Below are 14,872 nucleotides of genomic sequence, written 5' to 3'. Positions count from 1 at the left end.
TTAATAACTGTATTTCAATATATTTGGGTCCCTTTGTAATCTGATGTATATTATTTTTATGTATTTAAAAACATTATTCTGGGAAGGTATCCACAGGCTTCATCTGACTGCCAAATGGGTCCCACTGTATAAAACAGGATAAGATCCCCTGGGAGAGATGATCCAAGATTCTATAGTTCTAAGATTCTTTGAACTCTTTTCCCTGGAAAGAAGGCTGCTCTGTGCTAGGAAAAGAGCTTTAGCTGTCAGATTCAAGAGAAGAAAACAGGAGGCATATTTCCTAGATATTTCCTCTATGGATATCTAAAGGAACATAAAGCTGGTTGGGGGTGGGGTAGCATCTGGATTGGACAGAGAAAGGGTTAAATGGAGTTCTCCAGAGACATGTGAACCAGACAAGATCTGGAAGGTTTGCTGCCCTCATGCCAAAGCCATATCTGTTTTCTCAACCCTTCCTGGCAGCTTTACAGGGCTTCTCCCAGAAACTCCTCTCCTGGTTCCTTACATTCCCTCCACCTTTCCTACCTTCCCAAATCCTTTACCTTCTAAGGCCCTCAACTGATCTGTGAGGAGAGAGATGATTGGGTCAGCTTCAAAGAGAGAGATGCAGCAAGGTCTCCACTGAGGCTGTCAGTGGCAGGTGGTGGGGAGGGCTCTGGTGGAGGAAGGATTAAACTGGGACTGGAAAGAATGCTGCTCCTATAATCCCACATAATGAATGAGATTGTGCTCCTGCTCCCAGCCCAAAATGCTCTACAAGCAGGTACAAGCTGTTGGCTGTAGCCTGCCTCAAGAGTGGCCTCCTTGGCTGCCAGATTAAGCAGCCTGAACCCTCCAGTTGATGATGTCATCACGGCCAGGGAAAGCTGTTCCCCAGACTGTGGGCTTCCCGGGTTCCCAGGGCAGGGCTGAGGCTTCATCCATCTGGAGAAGGAGAGGTGGTAACTCCAGGCCACATACCCATTTACCCTGGCTTAGTGGCGTACCAACAACCACACCCTGACCCTCGATGGTTTGAAATTGTTATTATGTGTCTTAGTAGTAATAATGATGATGATAGATGAGAAAAAGGAGATAACTACTGCCCTTCATAGGATCATTATTTGGAGCTGGAAAGGACTTCAGGAAATATCTGGTCCAACTTCTTCTTTTTATAGTTGAGGAGACTGAGGTCTAAGGAGGCCGTGTCCTGTCCGAATTCAAACAGCTAGGGAGTCAAAGAAGTGGGATTTAACTCATCCCAGAGCCAGTGTACTTTCTACTGTATGTTACTCTGCATGACAAATTGGATTACTTTCCATATCCCGTTCTCATTCCACATTTCCAACCTCCAAGTCTTTGCTCATGCTGTCCCCTATATCTAGAATGACCTTCCACAGGTTGAAATTTCTCAGTTTCCATCAAGCCTTGACAAATGCCAGCCCTTCTATTAAATATTTCTTCCAGGACCTCTCCCACCTTCCCCTTCCTAAGGAGAGAAAATTTTCTCTTCTACAAGTTTCTCTTAACACTTTGCCTGGATGCCTCCTTTGCGCTTATCACATATCACAGTTATTTATCTGTCCTGCCCTCCAGCATGCCATCAAGCTGTAGGCTCACTGAGGAAAGGGACTGTGTGTTCTTGATCCTGTTATCTCTAGTATCTAGTGTAGTAGGGTCTTAATAAATGTTTATTGAATTGGATCGGATTTATGTAATGCTAAAGATTTACAAAGTACTTCCTCACAATAATGTGTGGTAGTATAATTGGTGATGATGATAATAGCTGCTAACATTATATAGAGTTTTAAAGTTTACAAATCACTTTACATACATTATCTAATTTTATTCTCATAACTACTCTGCAAGTTAAATGTTATTCCATTTTACAATCAAGGAAATTGAGGCACAGTGAGATGACATGGCTGCCTATGGTCACACAGATAACTCTCAGAGCTGGGACTTGAGCTTTGTTGATTCCAAGACCCCCACTCTTTTAAAAGCCCTCCTCAGCCTTAACCAGTCTGTCTGCATGGCCTCTCCATGCAGGCCCTCAAAAAAGTCAAGCCAAAACATACAACTTGTGATCAATGAATTCAGTTTTCTACTATCTAGACCAATTAGAGGTAAGGGGTTAATTATGGCTTAAAAAATGAGAAACCAGATCATACAGAAATTGTTCCCACTTGGTGTTAATTTCTCTTTGATTCTCATCCCCCAGCTTCCAAGAAGATGAACCTTTGTAGTTCAGGGAAGGAAAAAAATGAGCTTTAATTCCTTGTACAACCAACTGACCGTTTGTTCAACATTTTTATCAAAGATTTGGCTGAAGGCATAGATTGCATGCTTATCCAATTTGTGGATGCCATGAGGTTGGAAGGAATAGCCAACTGGATGACACAATCAAGATTTTTTCAGTGTCTCAACAGGTTGGAATGGTGAACTAACAAGATAATGGCAGACAGGTGTGGGACGTTGCTTATAATATCAGATTTTTTTTTTTTGGTCATGATGGTGTATTTTTCTCTAAAAAAATTCTTTGCTATAAAAGATGGCTTTCAGGGAGTGGAGAGGGAAAAGGATTCAGGGGGAAATTTAGGTGGTATAAAAAAAGGCTATTGATAAAAATATTTAAAACAAGAACAAACAAAACTCCACAGATAATGGCAAGATGAGGTAGGGGGTGGGGGGCACACTAGTTGGTACAGGAAGCCAGCCTAAGGTTTAAAAAATCCACATATTGGATCCTCTTCTCCCCTGGATTGCCCGTTGTTAGATCCATTCCCATTCTGTCTTCCAAAAAATTCTGGTGCCAACATCTTCTGCCAAATCCCACCATGACACCTGAAATACATTAAAGTGCCTACCTTCTTCAGCTTGCCACTCTTGGTACCCACGAAGACCACACTGTAGCCATTGTAGACATAGGAGGCTACCGATGTCATTCGGTCCCGGCTGGTTGTGAAGAGGGTGAGCCCCTCCACAGGAGTGGAGCCCCCCAAAGGCTGGTTGATGTCTAAGCCACAGAAGTTGTCATCTATGGGGACCGGCTGGAAAAGAAGGAAGAAGCAATCATGAGTAAAGATGAGAGCTGAAAAGGGTCACTTCCTTCAAATCTGAGATGCTGGACATACTCAGTTATCATCATTGGTCAATGAAGCCTCATAGAGACTGACTGTCCTTCATCCTCTATTATCACAAATGCTTAATAAGTTTTTCTGAGAAATTGAAAAATTAAGAACTATTCAGTGACTCACAGATTTCATTAGACCCTACAAACAGCCTTCCAAGAGGTACCCCAAGGAGTGATTCATTAGATGATAGGGTTATACTAGATGACCTCTGAGGTTCTTTAAATCTATGATGTTATGAATAAAATTCTCTACTATTCATCCAAAGTTGTCACTAAGTCACTTTGGGGAAAGGGATTAGTGGTTGCTTGCAAAGCTGAATAATAGCTTAGATTCTTCTATGGTCTAAGTTCACCATGGATCTAGATCCTTTTATATCCCATTTGAAATACCACCTCCTCCAAAAAGCCCTCCTTGATTCTTCTGGTCAATATCAGTCTTCCTCCTGAGACTTATAGGATGAACCAGTGAACAGAAACTTTGCTTTGTAACTCTGCAATGCAGTTACAAAATACTATTGTCTCTTAGACTCAGCCCTGTTACTGTTATCACTCCACTAGACTGCAAGCTCAATGAAGGCAGAGATTTTATCTTACCTAAACTTTGTGTCCACCCCAGGATTTAGCATAATGCTACACACATAGTAGGTGCTTCAAAAAAAAATTTCATTGTATAATAACAGAAACGCCCTGTGGGGTCTAAGTCCAGGGTTCCTCTCCCCTCCTCTTTCCACGCCTGTCACTGGAATTTTTCTGTCTTCAGGGAGCGTTAGTATGCGGTCTCCCTTTAAAGGACAAGGGACTTCTGGTCATTTTTCTTCCCTGACTTCTATATCCTTATCTTCATTCAGTCAGTTAACAAGTATTTATTTAGCACTTATGTGTCAGGCAATGTGCCAAATTTTAGGGATAAAGAAAGGCAAAAAACAGTTACTGCCCTAGAACTTACATTCTAATGGGGGAGACTACATGTAAATAACTAGCTATGTACAAGATTTATACAGTATATGAGGAAGAAAATCTGAGAAGAAAATCTGGGGGGGACCAGGGATGGTCTCCTGTAGAAAGTGGGATTTGAGCTGGGTGGTGCAGTGAGGAAGCATGAGTGAGGCTAGGGACTACTCCATATCCAGGGGACAGCCAGTGCTGAGGCACAGAGACGGGAGATGGAGTCTTGTCTTCAAGAAGCAGCTAACTACCAGGCTAGTATTATTGGATCATAGAGTATAATAAGACTGGAAAGGTGTGAAGGAGCCATGTTATTACCTTTAAATGCCAACCAGAAGAGTTTATATTTGATCCTGGAGGCAGTAGGGGGTCAGTGGAGTTTATTGAGTGAACAGGGGAATGGAATGGTCATAGCTACTCTTTAGAAGAAATCACTTTGGCAGCTGAATAGATGATGAATTAGGTCATAGGTGTCAGTCAACAAAACTTCAAGTTCAGCCTGAACTAGATTAAAATGTAATTGGGAATTGTTTAGCAAAATAAATAAAAATACAATACAACACGGATGATGTTAATTTGTGTTTCCTAATATGTGGTTGTCAATATGTGCCCCTCAGAGATTCCTTTCTATATGAGTTTGATTCCACTAGACTAGAGTGAGGAGAGATTTGAGGCAGGAAAGTCAGTTAGTGTCTATGTTAGAGGTGACTGTGGGCCTGACCTACGGTTGTGACTGTGTCCGGACCTGGAGAGAAGGGGCTATATACAAGAGATGTTTTATATTAAAGACTAGATGAGAAAGATTCTCCTAATATAGGAGAATTCTTGAGGCAGCTGGGTGGCATAGTGGATAAAGTGCCAGGCCTAAAGTCTGTAAGTTCAAATCTGGCCTCAAACACTTTCTAGTTGTATGAACTTGAACAAGTCACTTAATCTCAGTCTGCCTCAGCTCCCTGATCTGTAAAATGGGGATGGTAATAGCATCTACCTCCCAGGATTGTTGTGAGAACCAGCTGAGATAATAATTGTAAAGCACCCAGCACAATGCCTACCACATAGTAAGGGCTACATAAATACTAGCTATTATCATTATTTTTATCTCAAACATCTCCAACCCTCTTTTATTGTCTGTCACTTTTTAAGGGCAGAAGGTAGAAGGCCATGCACTTCTGTCCAGATGCCTTTGATAACAAGCAGAGCTCTTCCAATTCTCCCTAATCTCCAATCCACACTGAGTTCGATAAAAGAGTACTAGAATGACAGTCAGGGGACGTGGACTTGGCTTTGTGACCAAGTAATGGAGTAACCTTAGTTGAGTAAATTCAAATTCAACATTTATAGAGCGCCTATTGTTCTGTGCGAGGCACTGCTGATTTCTATGGACCTCAGTAACCTAGGTTCAAATCCTGCCTCAGACACTTACTGCGGGATCTTCCTGGGTCATCTAGCTTCCCTGGGGTCTGCCTTCTTATGTGTAAAATGAGAAGTTGGACTCAGCATCTTCTGTGATCTCTTGTAGCTCTATCTGTAATTTCATCCATAAAATGAAGAAATATGACTAACTAGATACTAGCTCATATTTATGTATCACTTTGAATTTAACAAAGTTCTTTCTCCATAGCAACCCAGTAAGAAAGAGAGTACAAGTACTCCATTCCACAGATAAGGAAACTGAGACTCAGAGAGACCTGAAATGACTTGCCTAGTGACCCCCAGCAACTAGGGATTGGAGGTAGGATTTGAACTCTACTCTTTGGCCTCTAACACATTTGATCTCCATTCTACTAAACTGGGCTTTTCACTGGGGCTCTATTAATTTGTTTTAAAAAAAATATTTGATAACTGACTTTTATTATAATGGGTGTGCTTTGTAATCCCATGTATTTTATTTTATGCATTAAAAAAAAAAAAACCTTTGCTCTGAGAAGGCAGTTCATGGACTTCAACAGACTACAAAGGAGTCCAGGACACAATAAAGGTTAAGAATTCTGGTTCTAGATGATCTTTCCAGCTCTAAAATGTTACAATTCTACCATTCAATCTGCTAGACTACAAGCTTTTTGAAGGAAGAGGTTGTACGGTTTATTTCCATGGGGTAACAAGTATAGGACAGGAGTTCTATACGCAATAGCAGGTATTCAACCTGTACTTGATGGCTGATCACTGCCAAGTGCTTCATGGAGAAAGGCATCGGACTGTGGGCTGGAGAAAAAGCACTTAATCCTCCCTTAGTGGCTCCTTCCTGGTACGGAAATGAGTCTTGTCCAAATTGAGGGGGAAGGAAATGACTATTGTGGGGAGCACAGAAAGCACTAGAGGAACCTCCTCCCCCCACAGACATCCTCCCCTCAGCAGGGAAGAGTCATCTTTTGAACCCTGGGAAGCAGTCTGGGGTAGGTAGTGGAAGAACCCTGGATGTAAGCTCAGAAGATTGGGGCTAGTATCCCGGTTCTGCCATTTCACTTCCCATGTGGCCACAGGCTTCACCTTTCTGGGCTTCACATTCTTCATGTAGATGTGCCTACTTCACAGGATTATTGTAAGGGTCAAATGAGATCATGTATTTAAGGCACTTTGAAAACCTGAACACATTATATAAAATAAAATGACATGTATATACTACTCCTGTTGCTACTATTTACTACTACTACTACTACTACTACTACTACTACTACTACTACTACTACTACTCGTGAATAGATTGGCAACAGAGTCAGCGATGAGATTGACTAGCTTACCCAAACTAACCTTTCATGTCATAGGTGAAGGTGAAGGTGGGTAGGCACAGGTTCAAACAGACCAAGACTTAAGTTTCCTTATCTGAAAATGAGGTGGTTGGATTATATGGCTCTCTGAGGTCCCTTCTGGCTTTAGGACTATGATCCTCTGTCTTTAATGATACAACTATTGGACAGAGGACTGGACCTGGAGTCAGGAAGACCTGAGTTCAAATCCTGCCTTAAATGACATAATCTCTCTCAGTCTGTTTCTTCTGTCGTACACACACACACACACACACACACACACACACACACACACACACACACACACACACACACACACACACACACTCCCTGTCCCAGGTTGGATTTAAATTTCCAAATCTATATTAGTTCCTCCCTTGACTTCCTTTACTGGGTCTGGGGCTGGACACCAGAAGATAGAGAAGCCATGTTTCATTCACCTTTATTAAGTACTTACTTAAATATATGCAAAATGCCATGCCACGTGCTGGGCATTCAAAGATGTCTGTGGTCTTACAATCCTGTCAATTCTCCTTCTACACAGGCACCTTTGTTCATTATATCATCCCTTCTCACTGCGGCTCCTTCAATAGTCTCCTAACTGATCATTCTGCTTTAAGTCTATCCCTGCTCCAATCCAGCCTTCCCACAGATGCCTGAGTAATATTAATGTACCTCTTGAATCACAGTGCTCCCCAGCTCAAAAACCTTTAGCTGTTCTGCATTGTCTGTCGAACAAAGTATAAACTCCTGATTCTGTCTTTCAAGATTTTCCACCATCTGGCTCCCACTTATGTTTCTGGCCATCTCTCATTAACACTCTCCCTCCTTTGGCTTATGTTCCAGACAAATTATACGTATCTTCATCCCCTATTCTTGTCCTGCCATCTATAACCTCTGGGTTTTGGCCTGTACCATCCCTCTCCTCTGGAATGGATTCCTCTTCAAGTCCTTTAATATTTACATGCATACATGTTTACACACATGTGTATGGGTATGTGTTTGTATGTGTATATGCATACGAATGGGTATGTTATATATAGTGTAAGTGTGTACATAGATGTTTGTGTGTATATACACACACAGACATATATTATACACACACATGTATGTATGCACACATATGCACAGAGTCCCAAAAGTCTCAGTGTTGTACAAAACTATTAAAGCTCTAAGACTTTTGGGACAGTATGTGTATATATGTGTGCATGTGCAGTCATGTGCATACACAGATAATCCACATATATTTATATATACATGTATTCACGTACACATACATATGTATGTACATGCACACACATGTTGTATACATATCTGTATCCCCAGTATTCAGCACTGAGCCTTCTGGCACATAACAGGTACTTAATAAGATGTTATTGAGTGAATATTTATCTATATGGGGAGTTCCTTAGAGCTAAGTTATACCTAGGTGCCTCAGTGTGGCTGGGTTATAGTCTTGGCTTTTCAAAAGTGATGGCCTTGGAGGGTAGGGTCTAAAGGGCCCTTCCAAGATATCTAGCTTCCCAGGAGGGCCCAGTGATGGCCTATGCTCTGACCTTCTCAGAACCAGCTTCCAGCTAAGTTTAGAGCTAAGGCTGACTGAGATCACTTTTTGATCAGTTGTTTTGGCCACAGAGACAAGAGAAGCCTATCTCCTAACTCAAGCTTTCCAACAGAGTCCTTGGGTTGAGAGACACAGTCCTCTACTCCACTCTTGCTGCAGTCTACATCTGTGAAGGGGATACCCTTAAGTACATACACAACAATGAAATCACAGATCTTTGAAGAATAGGGAACATCTAAATAGGTTACGTCGTTACCATGCAGCAAATACAAATACATGGATGGCTAGGTGGCAGAGAGGATAGAGCACTGGGTTTGGAGTCAGGAAGGCCTGAGCTCAAATCTAGCCTTAGACACTTACTAGCTGTGTGACCCTGGACAAGTCACTTAATTCGTTTGCCTCAGTTTCCTCATCTGTACAATAAACTGGAGAAGGAAATAGGAAACCACTCCAGTATTTTTGCCAAGAAACCCCCAAACGGTGTCATGAACAGCCAAACACAACTGAAAATGACTAAACAACAAGAACAACAAATACAACAGAAAAAGTTTAATAACAGATGTTACTGGACCCTGGACTCTCTGCTTCCCCTACCATTCCCTGTTCCCCTCAATTCCCCATCCTTGTCCCATGGAGAAGGGACCTATCATCTGGCCCCATCTTAACCTGCAAGCTTAGCATCACTCCAGGAGTTGGGTTCTGGGCCCTTGATGTTCAAACCTACAAATCAGTCCTGGACCTGATGATATTCTGTTTACTGATCTAGATAATGGGGAAATTGGACTAGATGACCTCCGAGGTCCCTTCTAGCTCTAACACCTTGTGTTCCCAAGGCTCATACTAGACCTCACACTGGGAATCCCTCCTATTCTCCCCCTTGCTATGTGCTCAGCAAGTCAAACAGTCCTAGACTTGAAGTAAAGGTAATGATGGGAGTCATAGAGAAAGGGGGAATGGGTCCATTAATTTGACTTTCCTAGAGCAATGAGCTTTAAGTCATATGACCTTGGTTTGATGCATAAGATCATAGATCTGGAGTTGGAAATGCCTTTAGAAGAGAAGCGATTTGCCCCAAGTTAAAAGCAAAGATTTAAACATAAGCCCTATGGTGCCAAGCTAATCAATCTTTTCATGTAGCCCCTACTTTTGTGTTCTCCCTCCACCACTTACTAGTTCAGTGACCTTGCACATGTTGCTTAACTCAGCCTCGATTTTCTTTTCTCATCTGTAAAATGAGGATAATAACACCTGTCCTGTCTACTTCACAGAGTTGTGGGTGAGGGTCAAAAGAGTGAATGGATGTCCCTTTGACCCAGCAATATCGCTTCTAGGACTGTATCCCCAAGAGATCATAAAAATGGGAAAGGGTCCCACATGTACAAAACTATTTATAGCAGCACTCTTTGTAGTTGCCAAAAACTGGAAGTCAAGGGGATGCCCATCAATTGGGGAGTGGCTGAATAAATTATGGTATATGAATGTAATGGAGTACTATTGTGCTATAAGAAATGATGAACAAGAGGACTTCAGAGAGACCTGGAAGGACTTATATGAACTGATGCTGAGCGAAAGGAGCAGAACCAGGAGAACTTTGTGCACAGCAACGACCACAGTGTGCTAGAGTTTTTTCTGGTAGATTTGGAACTTTGTAATGATGTAAGAACTTAAAAAAAAAAAGTTCCCAGTGGTCTTCTAAGGCAAAATGCCTACCACACTCAGAGAAAGAACTATGGAATTCATTCACAGAATGTAGCAGATCATGTTTGTGAGTGTGTGTTTGTGTATTATGTTTTGATTTGTTATATGATTTCTTCCATTTATTTTAGTTCATCTGCACAGCAGGACTATAGTGAAACGTATTCAATAGGAAAGTATGTGTAGATCCTATATAGAATTGTATGCTGTCTTGGCGAGGGAGGGGTGTGGTGGGAGGTAGGTAGGGGGGAAAAAATCCAAGTTTTATGGTAGTGATTATAGAACACTAAAAATAAAAAAAAAAGAGTGAATGGATGTGCAAACACTTTGTGGGCTACTGTGTGGCAGTCTACATGGAAAGGCCTTTATTTGTTGTTATTCTGGAAGGTCTCCTTTCCTCTCTTGTGTACCTGTTCTCCTTATGTTACAAGTCTGGACCTGCCTCCATGTCTCCCTGCAGCAATACAGGAGCAGAGAATGGTGTCGGTTTCCTCTCTCCTCTGGCTCAGGAGCAGGGCAGGAATTTGCAGTTTCCTCCTGACAAAGCCCCCTCCTGCTTTGTGGGAACACCCTCTGAGCCATGCAAGGGAGAATTAACCCTAACATTTCCTCCAGCCTTCCCCTTGTTTTTTTCCCCCAATCTCTCCGCCTCATCTCATCTCAGTTTTCTCATCTGTAAAATGGGGATAATAATAGCATCTGCCTCACACAGCTGACATAAAGATCAAATAAAATATTGTATATAGAGTGCTTTGCAAACCTTAAAGTGATATATAAAATGTCAACTATTATTATTTTTATTATAAAAGTGATCATCATTATGGACTCATTGGACCAGATTAAGATTTAGGATTGGAAGAGATTTGAGGAACCAATTGGTTTCTAAAACTTCATTTTATAGATGAGAAAACTTAGTCGCAGAGAGAAGTGGTGATTTAAACCCAGGTCCCAGGTCTTCCCTCTTCACCTCCCCCCACCCCCATCTAGGTTAGGGGACTTGTTCAAGGTCACACAGGTAGCCAGTGTCTGAGGCCAAATTTGAACTCAGGTCCTCTTGACTCTAGGGCTGGTGCTCTATCCCCTGCGTCTGCTAGTTACTCTAACCCAGGTTTTCTTGATTCCAGGTTTAGCACTCTGATCGTGTCATCATGATGCCTTTAAAGAAATATTCTTTGAATAATATCTATAGGCAAAGTACCACACTCACTAGTAATATACCAGCAACATTATTCTTGAAATCGAGTCCCTTTCAGAACCTTGGAGATACATAGATGTGGTGAGAAGAGTATGAGGAGGTGAACAGTGAAGACCAATGGGAAATTACCAGCCTAGAAAATCCAGCCCTCGTGGAGACGGGAGCCTATAGAGTCCTTACCGCTTTCGTGCATTGGACATCTTTCCCCAGAAGCCAATTGAGTTCCAGGTTGCCTTCACCCTGATAACAGGACTGTAAACGTTCCTTAATCTGGGTGTTGATGGCCCGGATGGGGAAGGCACAGAGGGCCGAGTCATCAGGAGGGTGGTGATACTGCTTCTGCCCCTTGGAGAAAATGGCAAAGAGGACATCGTCCTGGCTGCTGATGTTCAAAGCCCTGGCCAGAGAGTCTCCAGGTTTTGAGAGGTAGGCAGCCTGTAGAAGGCGGTACTCCACCCCGGCCCGAGTACAGCCGAAGGGCAAAGACACGTAGGAATGGAACTTCGGGTCGTTTTTGCAGAGCCGCACAATGCGGGAGGTATAGAAGAGGTCCCCTGCCGAATTGATGGCCACGCCTTCTGGAGTCTCCGGTTGGACGGTGAGGAAGTAGACAAAGCCACCACTGGCAAAGCCATAAATGTAGAAGATGTCAAAATGAGAGACTAGGGCCAGGGTGTCCGAGGGGATCTTGATGAGAGAGGAGACAAAGTCGCTGTGTAACTCGTAGTCCAGCATGGCTGAGGACTCAGGGTCTCGAGGAAGCTTACGGCTGGAGAGCGTTGGGAAGTAGTCCTGCTTGCCATCGACTGCGGTGCCAATGAAAAGCTTTCCATCCTCCCCCTCCGAACGCACTATCACTCCGTACATGGTGCCTGTCTTGTTGACGCTGGATAAGTAGTGCTCTTTCTTGTGGGATGGCTCTACCAGAATGAAGAGGTCATCCAGACGGAGTAACTTGCAGACCCCCTGGTATAGGCTTCCACAGGCCAGCAGGCGGTTCTCGGAGTAGTCAATGATCAGCAGCTTGTTAACATTGTTGGTGAGGGTGAGCACCTCGCTGCAGGGCTGGACGATGAGGGGTGGGTAACAGGACTTGTTGTCCTCCTCCGGCCCAGTCTTATGGGCCACCTGGATGGTCAAGTTGCCAGATAGTTTGTAGACCCGGTTGATGGCTCCCACGTACACTGCCCCCGTGCCTCTGTGCACAGTCAAGTGGTTGAAGGTCCAGTCTCTGTTCTCTGAGTGGAAGGTGCTGAGTTGCAGTGTGCCAGCTGTCACGGGTAAGAGCAGCACCCAAACCACCGAGAACAGAACCACTGGCCAGCCATAAGAGTTTGGGACCCGAGGCCAAGGTCTCTTTTGTTCCATTCTGAGGGTGGGGGTAGGGAGAGGAGACAGATTCTCCAAGCTCTGGTTTATCCCACACTCCAAGGGTGAGACTCACATGGTTCTGGAAAACACAAAGCAGAGACGGTCAGATGCAGGTAAGCTTTAGAGGGACATTAAGAGAGACGGCACTGTGTAGTGGACAGAAAGCTGGCATCGATATCTCAAAAGTTTGGATTCAGTACAGCCTCCAACACATACTGGAAATTTGACCCTGGGCAAGTTAATTAACCTCTCAGTGCCCTAGGCAACTCAGTAGGAAGACAAATGGAAGAAAAAGTATAACCTACCAGTATCCCTTCCATGCATCCCTTCCACAATCTTCTACATTTATGGCTTCGCAGAGGTTAGGGGAGCAGGGCCCCACAATCTGAGAATTCCCCATAAGTTTTTCTAACACAGAAGTTTGAATTTGCCCTTTTTCTCTTATGGGGTATTTACAGTACCCTACTGTAAAATTTGTGTTAAGTATTTGGTCCTAGGCTATATGTAGGTCAATGTTAAGTAAAAATACTTTTTCTGTGTCGTCTGCTGGTTTTCATGTATCATCTTCGGCTTCCAAGAAACTCACTCAAAATTATGTCAACCAGCAAAACAGGCAAACCGAAAGTCACAATGTGGGAGGGATAATAGTACTTTGGTAGAGGGAGTTTCCTCCCCCTCCCCCCCCAGTACCCTATCTCAATGAAATCACAGGTCCACTCACTATCATATCAGGGAAAACACAAAGCAGAAGCGTTTTAGAGAGGAAGATAATTGATCACCCTTAAATTAATCCCCAATCTTTTCTTTCATAGATTCTTAGGAATTCTTTTCCCTTTTCCATTCTTTGATTTTTCTAACAGCAATAATGGATCGATTACTACCCTTTGTGATGTAAAGATTTTTTTTCCTATTAAAAGTGACTCCACATCTATTATTTTTAAAAAAGCCTAAATGGGGAAACTGAGGACTAAATTGAAGTTAGATATCTTGTTCAAGGTCACACAGCTAGTTAGTAACAGAGCTAAGACTAGATTCTGACGCCCAGGCCAGATCATAGGGTCTTCCCAATCTAAGGTTCATACCCTAAACATCTTATTCAAATAAAAATCTTTACTGTTTTTAGAGACTTTTTGGGAACCTATTTCAAACTCAACTTCATTCCCTTGTGTTAGATTATAATAGAATGTGTTGATGTTATGCTTTAAGGTTTGCAAATCTCCTTACATAGATTATCTCATTTGTTCCATACAATAGTCTTGCGCTATTATTATCCCCATTTTATAGATAAGGAAATTGAGGCTAGGTGGCCTGCCCAGAGTCAAACAACCAACAGGGGCTTGAGACAGGATTAAAATCTGTTTCTTTCTAACAAGGTGATGCCTCTTATAACAACTTCCATTTACACAGCACTTTTCTTTTAGGCAGTTGAGGATTAAGTGACCTGCCCAGGATCATGCAACTAGTAAGTGACAGACTATATATAGGTTTACAACTAGTAAACTCAAGGGTCAGTGCTCTATCTACTGCCCCAACATAGCAGTTGAAAGTTGACAGAGCCCTGAATGTGTGTGAATTATCTTATCTGAGCCTTACAATTTATCTGTGAGGTAGGTGCTACCTTGCTATCACAACCCCACTTTACAGATGAAGATTTTGAGGTTTGTTATTGGAACCCAGGTCTCCTTTACCCCCAGACCAGCACTCTTACCTCTGTTTAAATTCATTTTCTCTTATTCTATCTTCTGTGGAGAGAAAGAATTAGTTGAACTATTTTCTCAGCAAAAGTGGGACAGAACAGTGGCTTTGGAGTCAGGGGGCCCAAGGTTCAGATCATGCCTCTGAGGTTTACTGTCAGTGTGAACTCAGACTTGTGACTTCAAGTCCCTTTTTCAATAAGATGAGATGTTTCTACTAGATGGCCCCTAAAATTCCTTCCACCTTCAAATCCATGATCTAATTATTCTGTAAAAAGTTGCTCATAGATTTGCTCTACATGAATACTTTCGGCTCCCATTTCCCCTCACCCTTCTCTTTTAAAGACCAAATAATCCCTGTTCTTTAACCTCACAGCCAGGCACATTATCAGTAAGAAAGGCATTGTCGTTTTCCAGTTGAGTTAGGTTGGGCTAATGGCCCAAAAGTGCCACTCAGAAGGAGGAATGGCCCCAGGAAGGCAGGGTTGCTGATTTCTCATCCATTTGGACAAGGAAAGTCCAGCCACCCCCAGCAAGCTGCTTAATTCTGTA

General features: G+C 42.7%; 1 protein-coding gene across 2 annotated transcripts in view; it reads right to left on the bottom strand.

Moving 5' to 3' along the window:
• Positions 1–14,872, bottom strand: part of PLXNA2 (plexin A2) — a 350,823-nt gene that overhangs the window by 301,694 nt on the left and 34,257 nt on the right. For both annotated transcript variants that reach the window (XM_072647950.1, XM_072647951.1), the window contains exons 2-3: positions 11,436–12,705; positions 2,847–3,029 (exon numbers count right to left, since the gene is read on the bottom strand). In XM_072647950.1, coding sequence (XP_072504051.1) covers positions 2,847–3,029; positions 11,436–12,623 — 1,371 coding nt within the window. In that variant the 5' untranslated portion in view covers positions 12,624–12,705. The remainder of the gene's footprint in view (positions 1–2,846; positions 3,030–11,435; positions 12,706–14,872) is intronic.

This window comes from Notamacropus eugenii, chromosome 2 (assembly GCF_028372415.1).
Source record: "Notamacropus eugenii isolate mMacEug1 chromosome 2, mMacEug1.pri_v2, whole genome shotgun sequence".
Classification (NCBI taxonomy): Eukaryota; Metazoa; Chordata; class Mammalia; order Diprotodontia; family Macropodidae; genus Notamacropus; species Notamacropus eugenii.
This window is presented reverse-complemented; position numbering and strand designations above follow the sequence as displayed.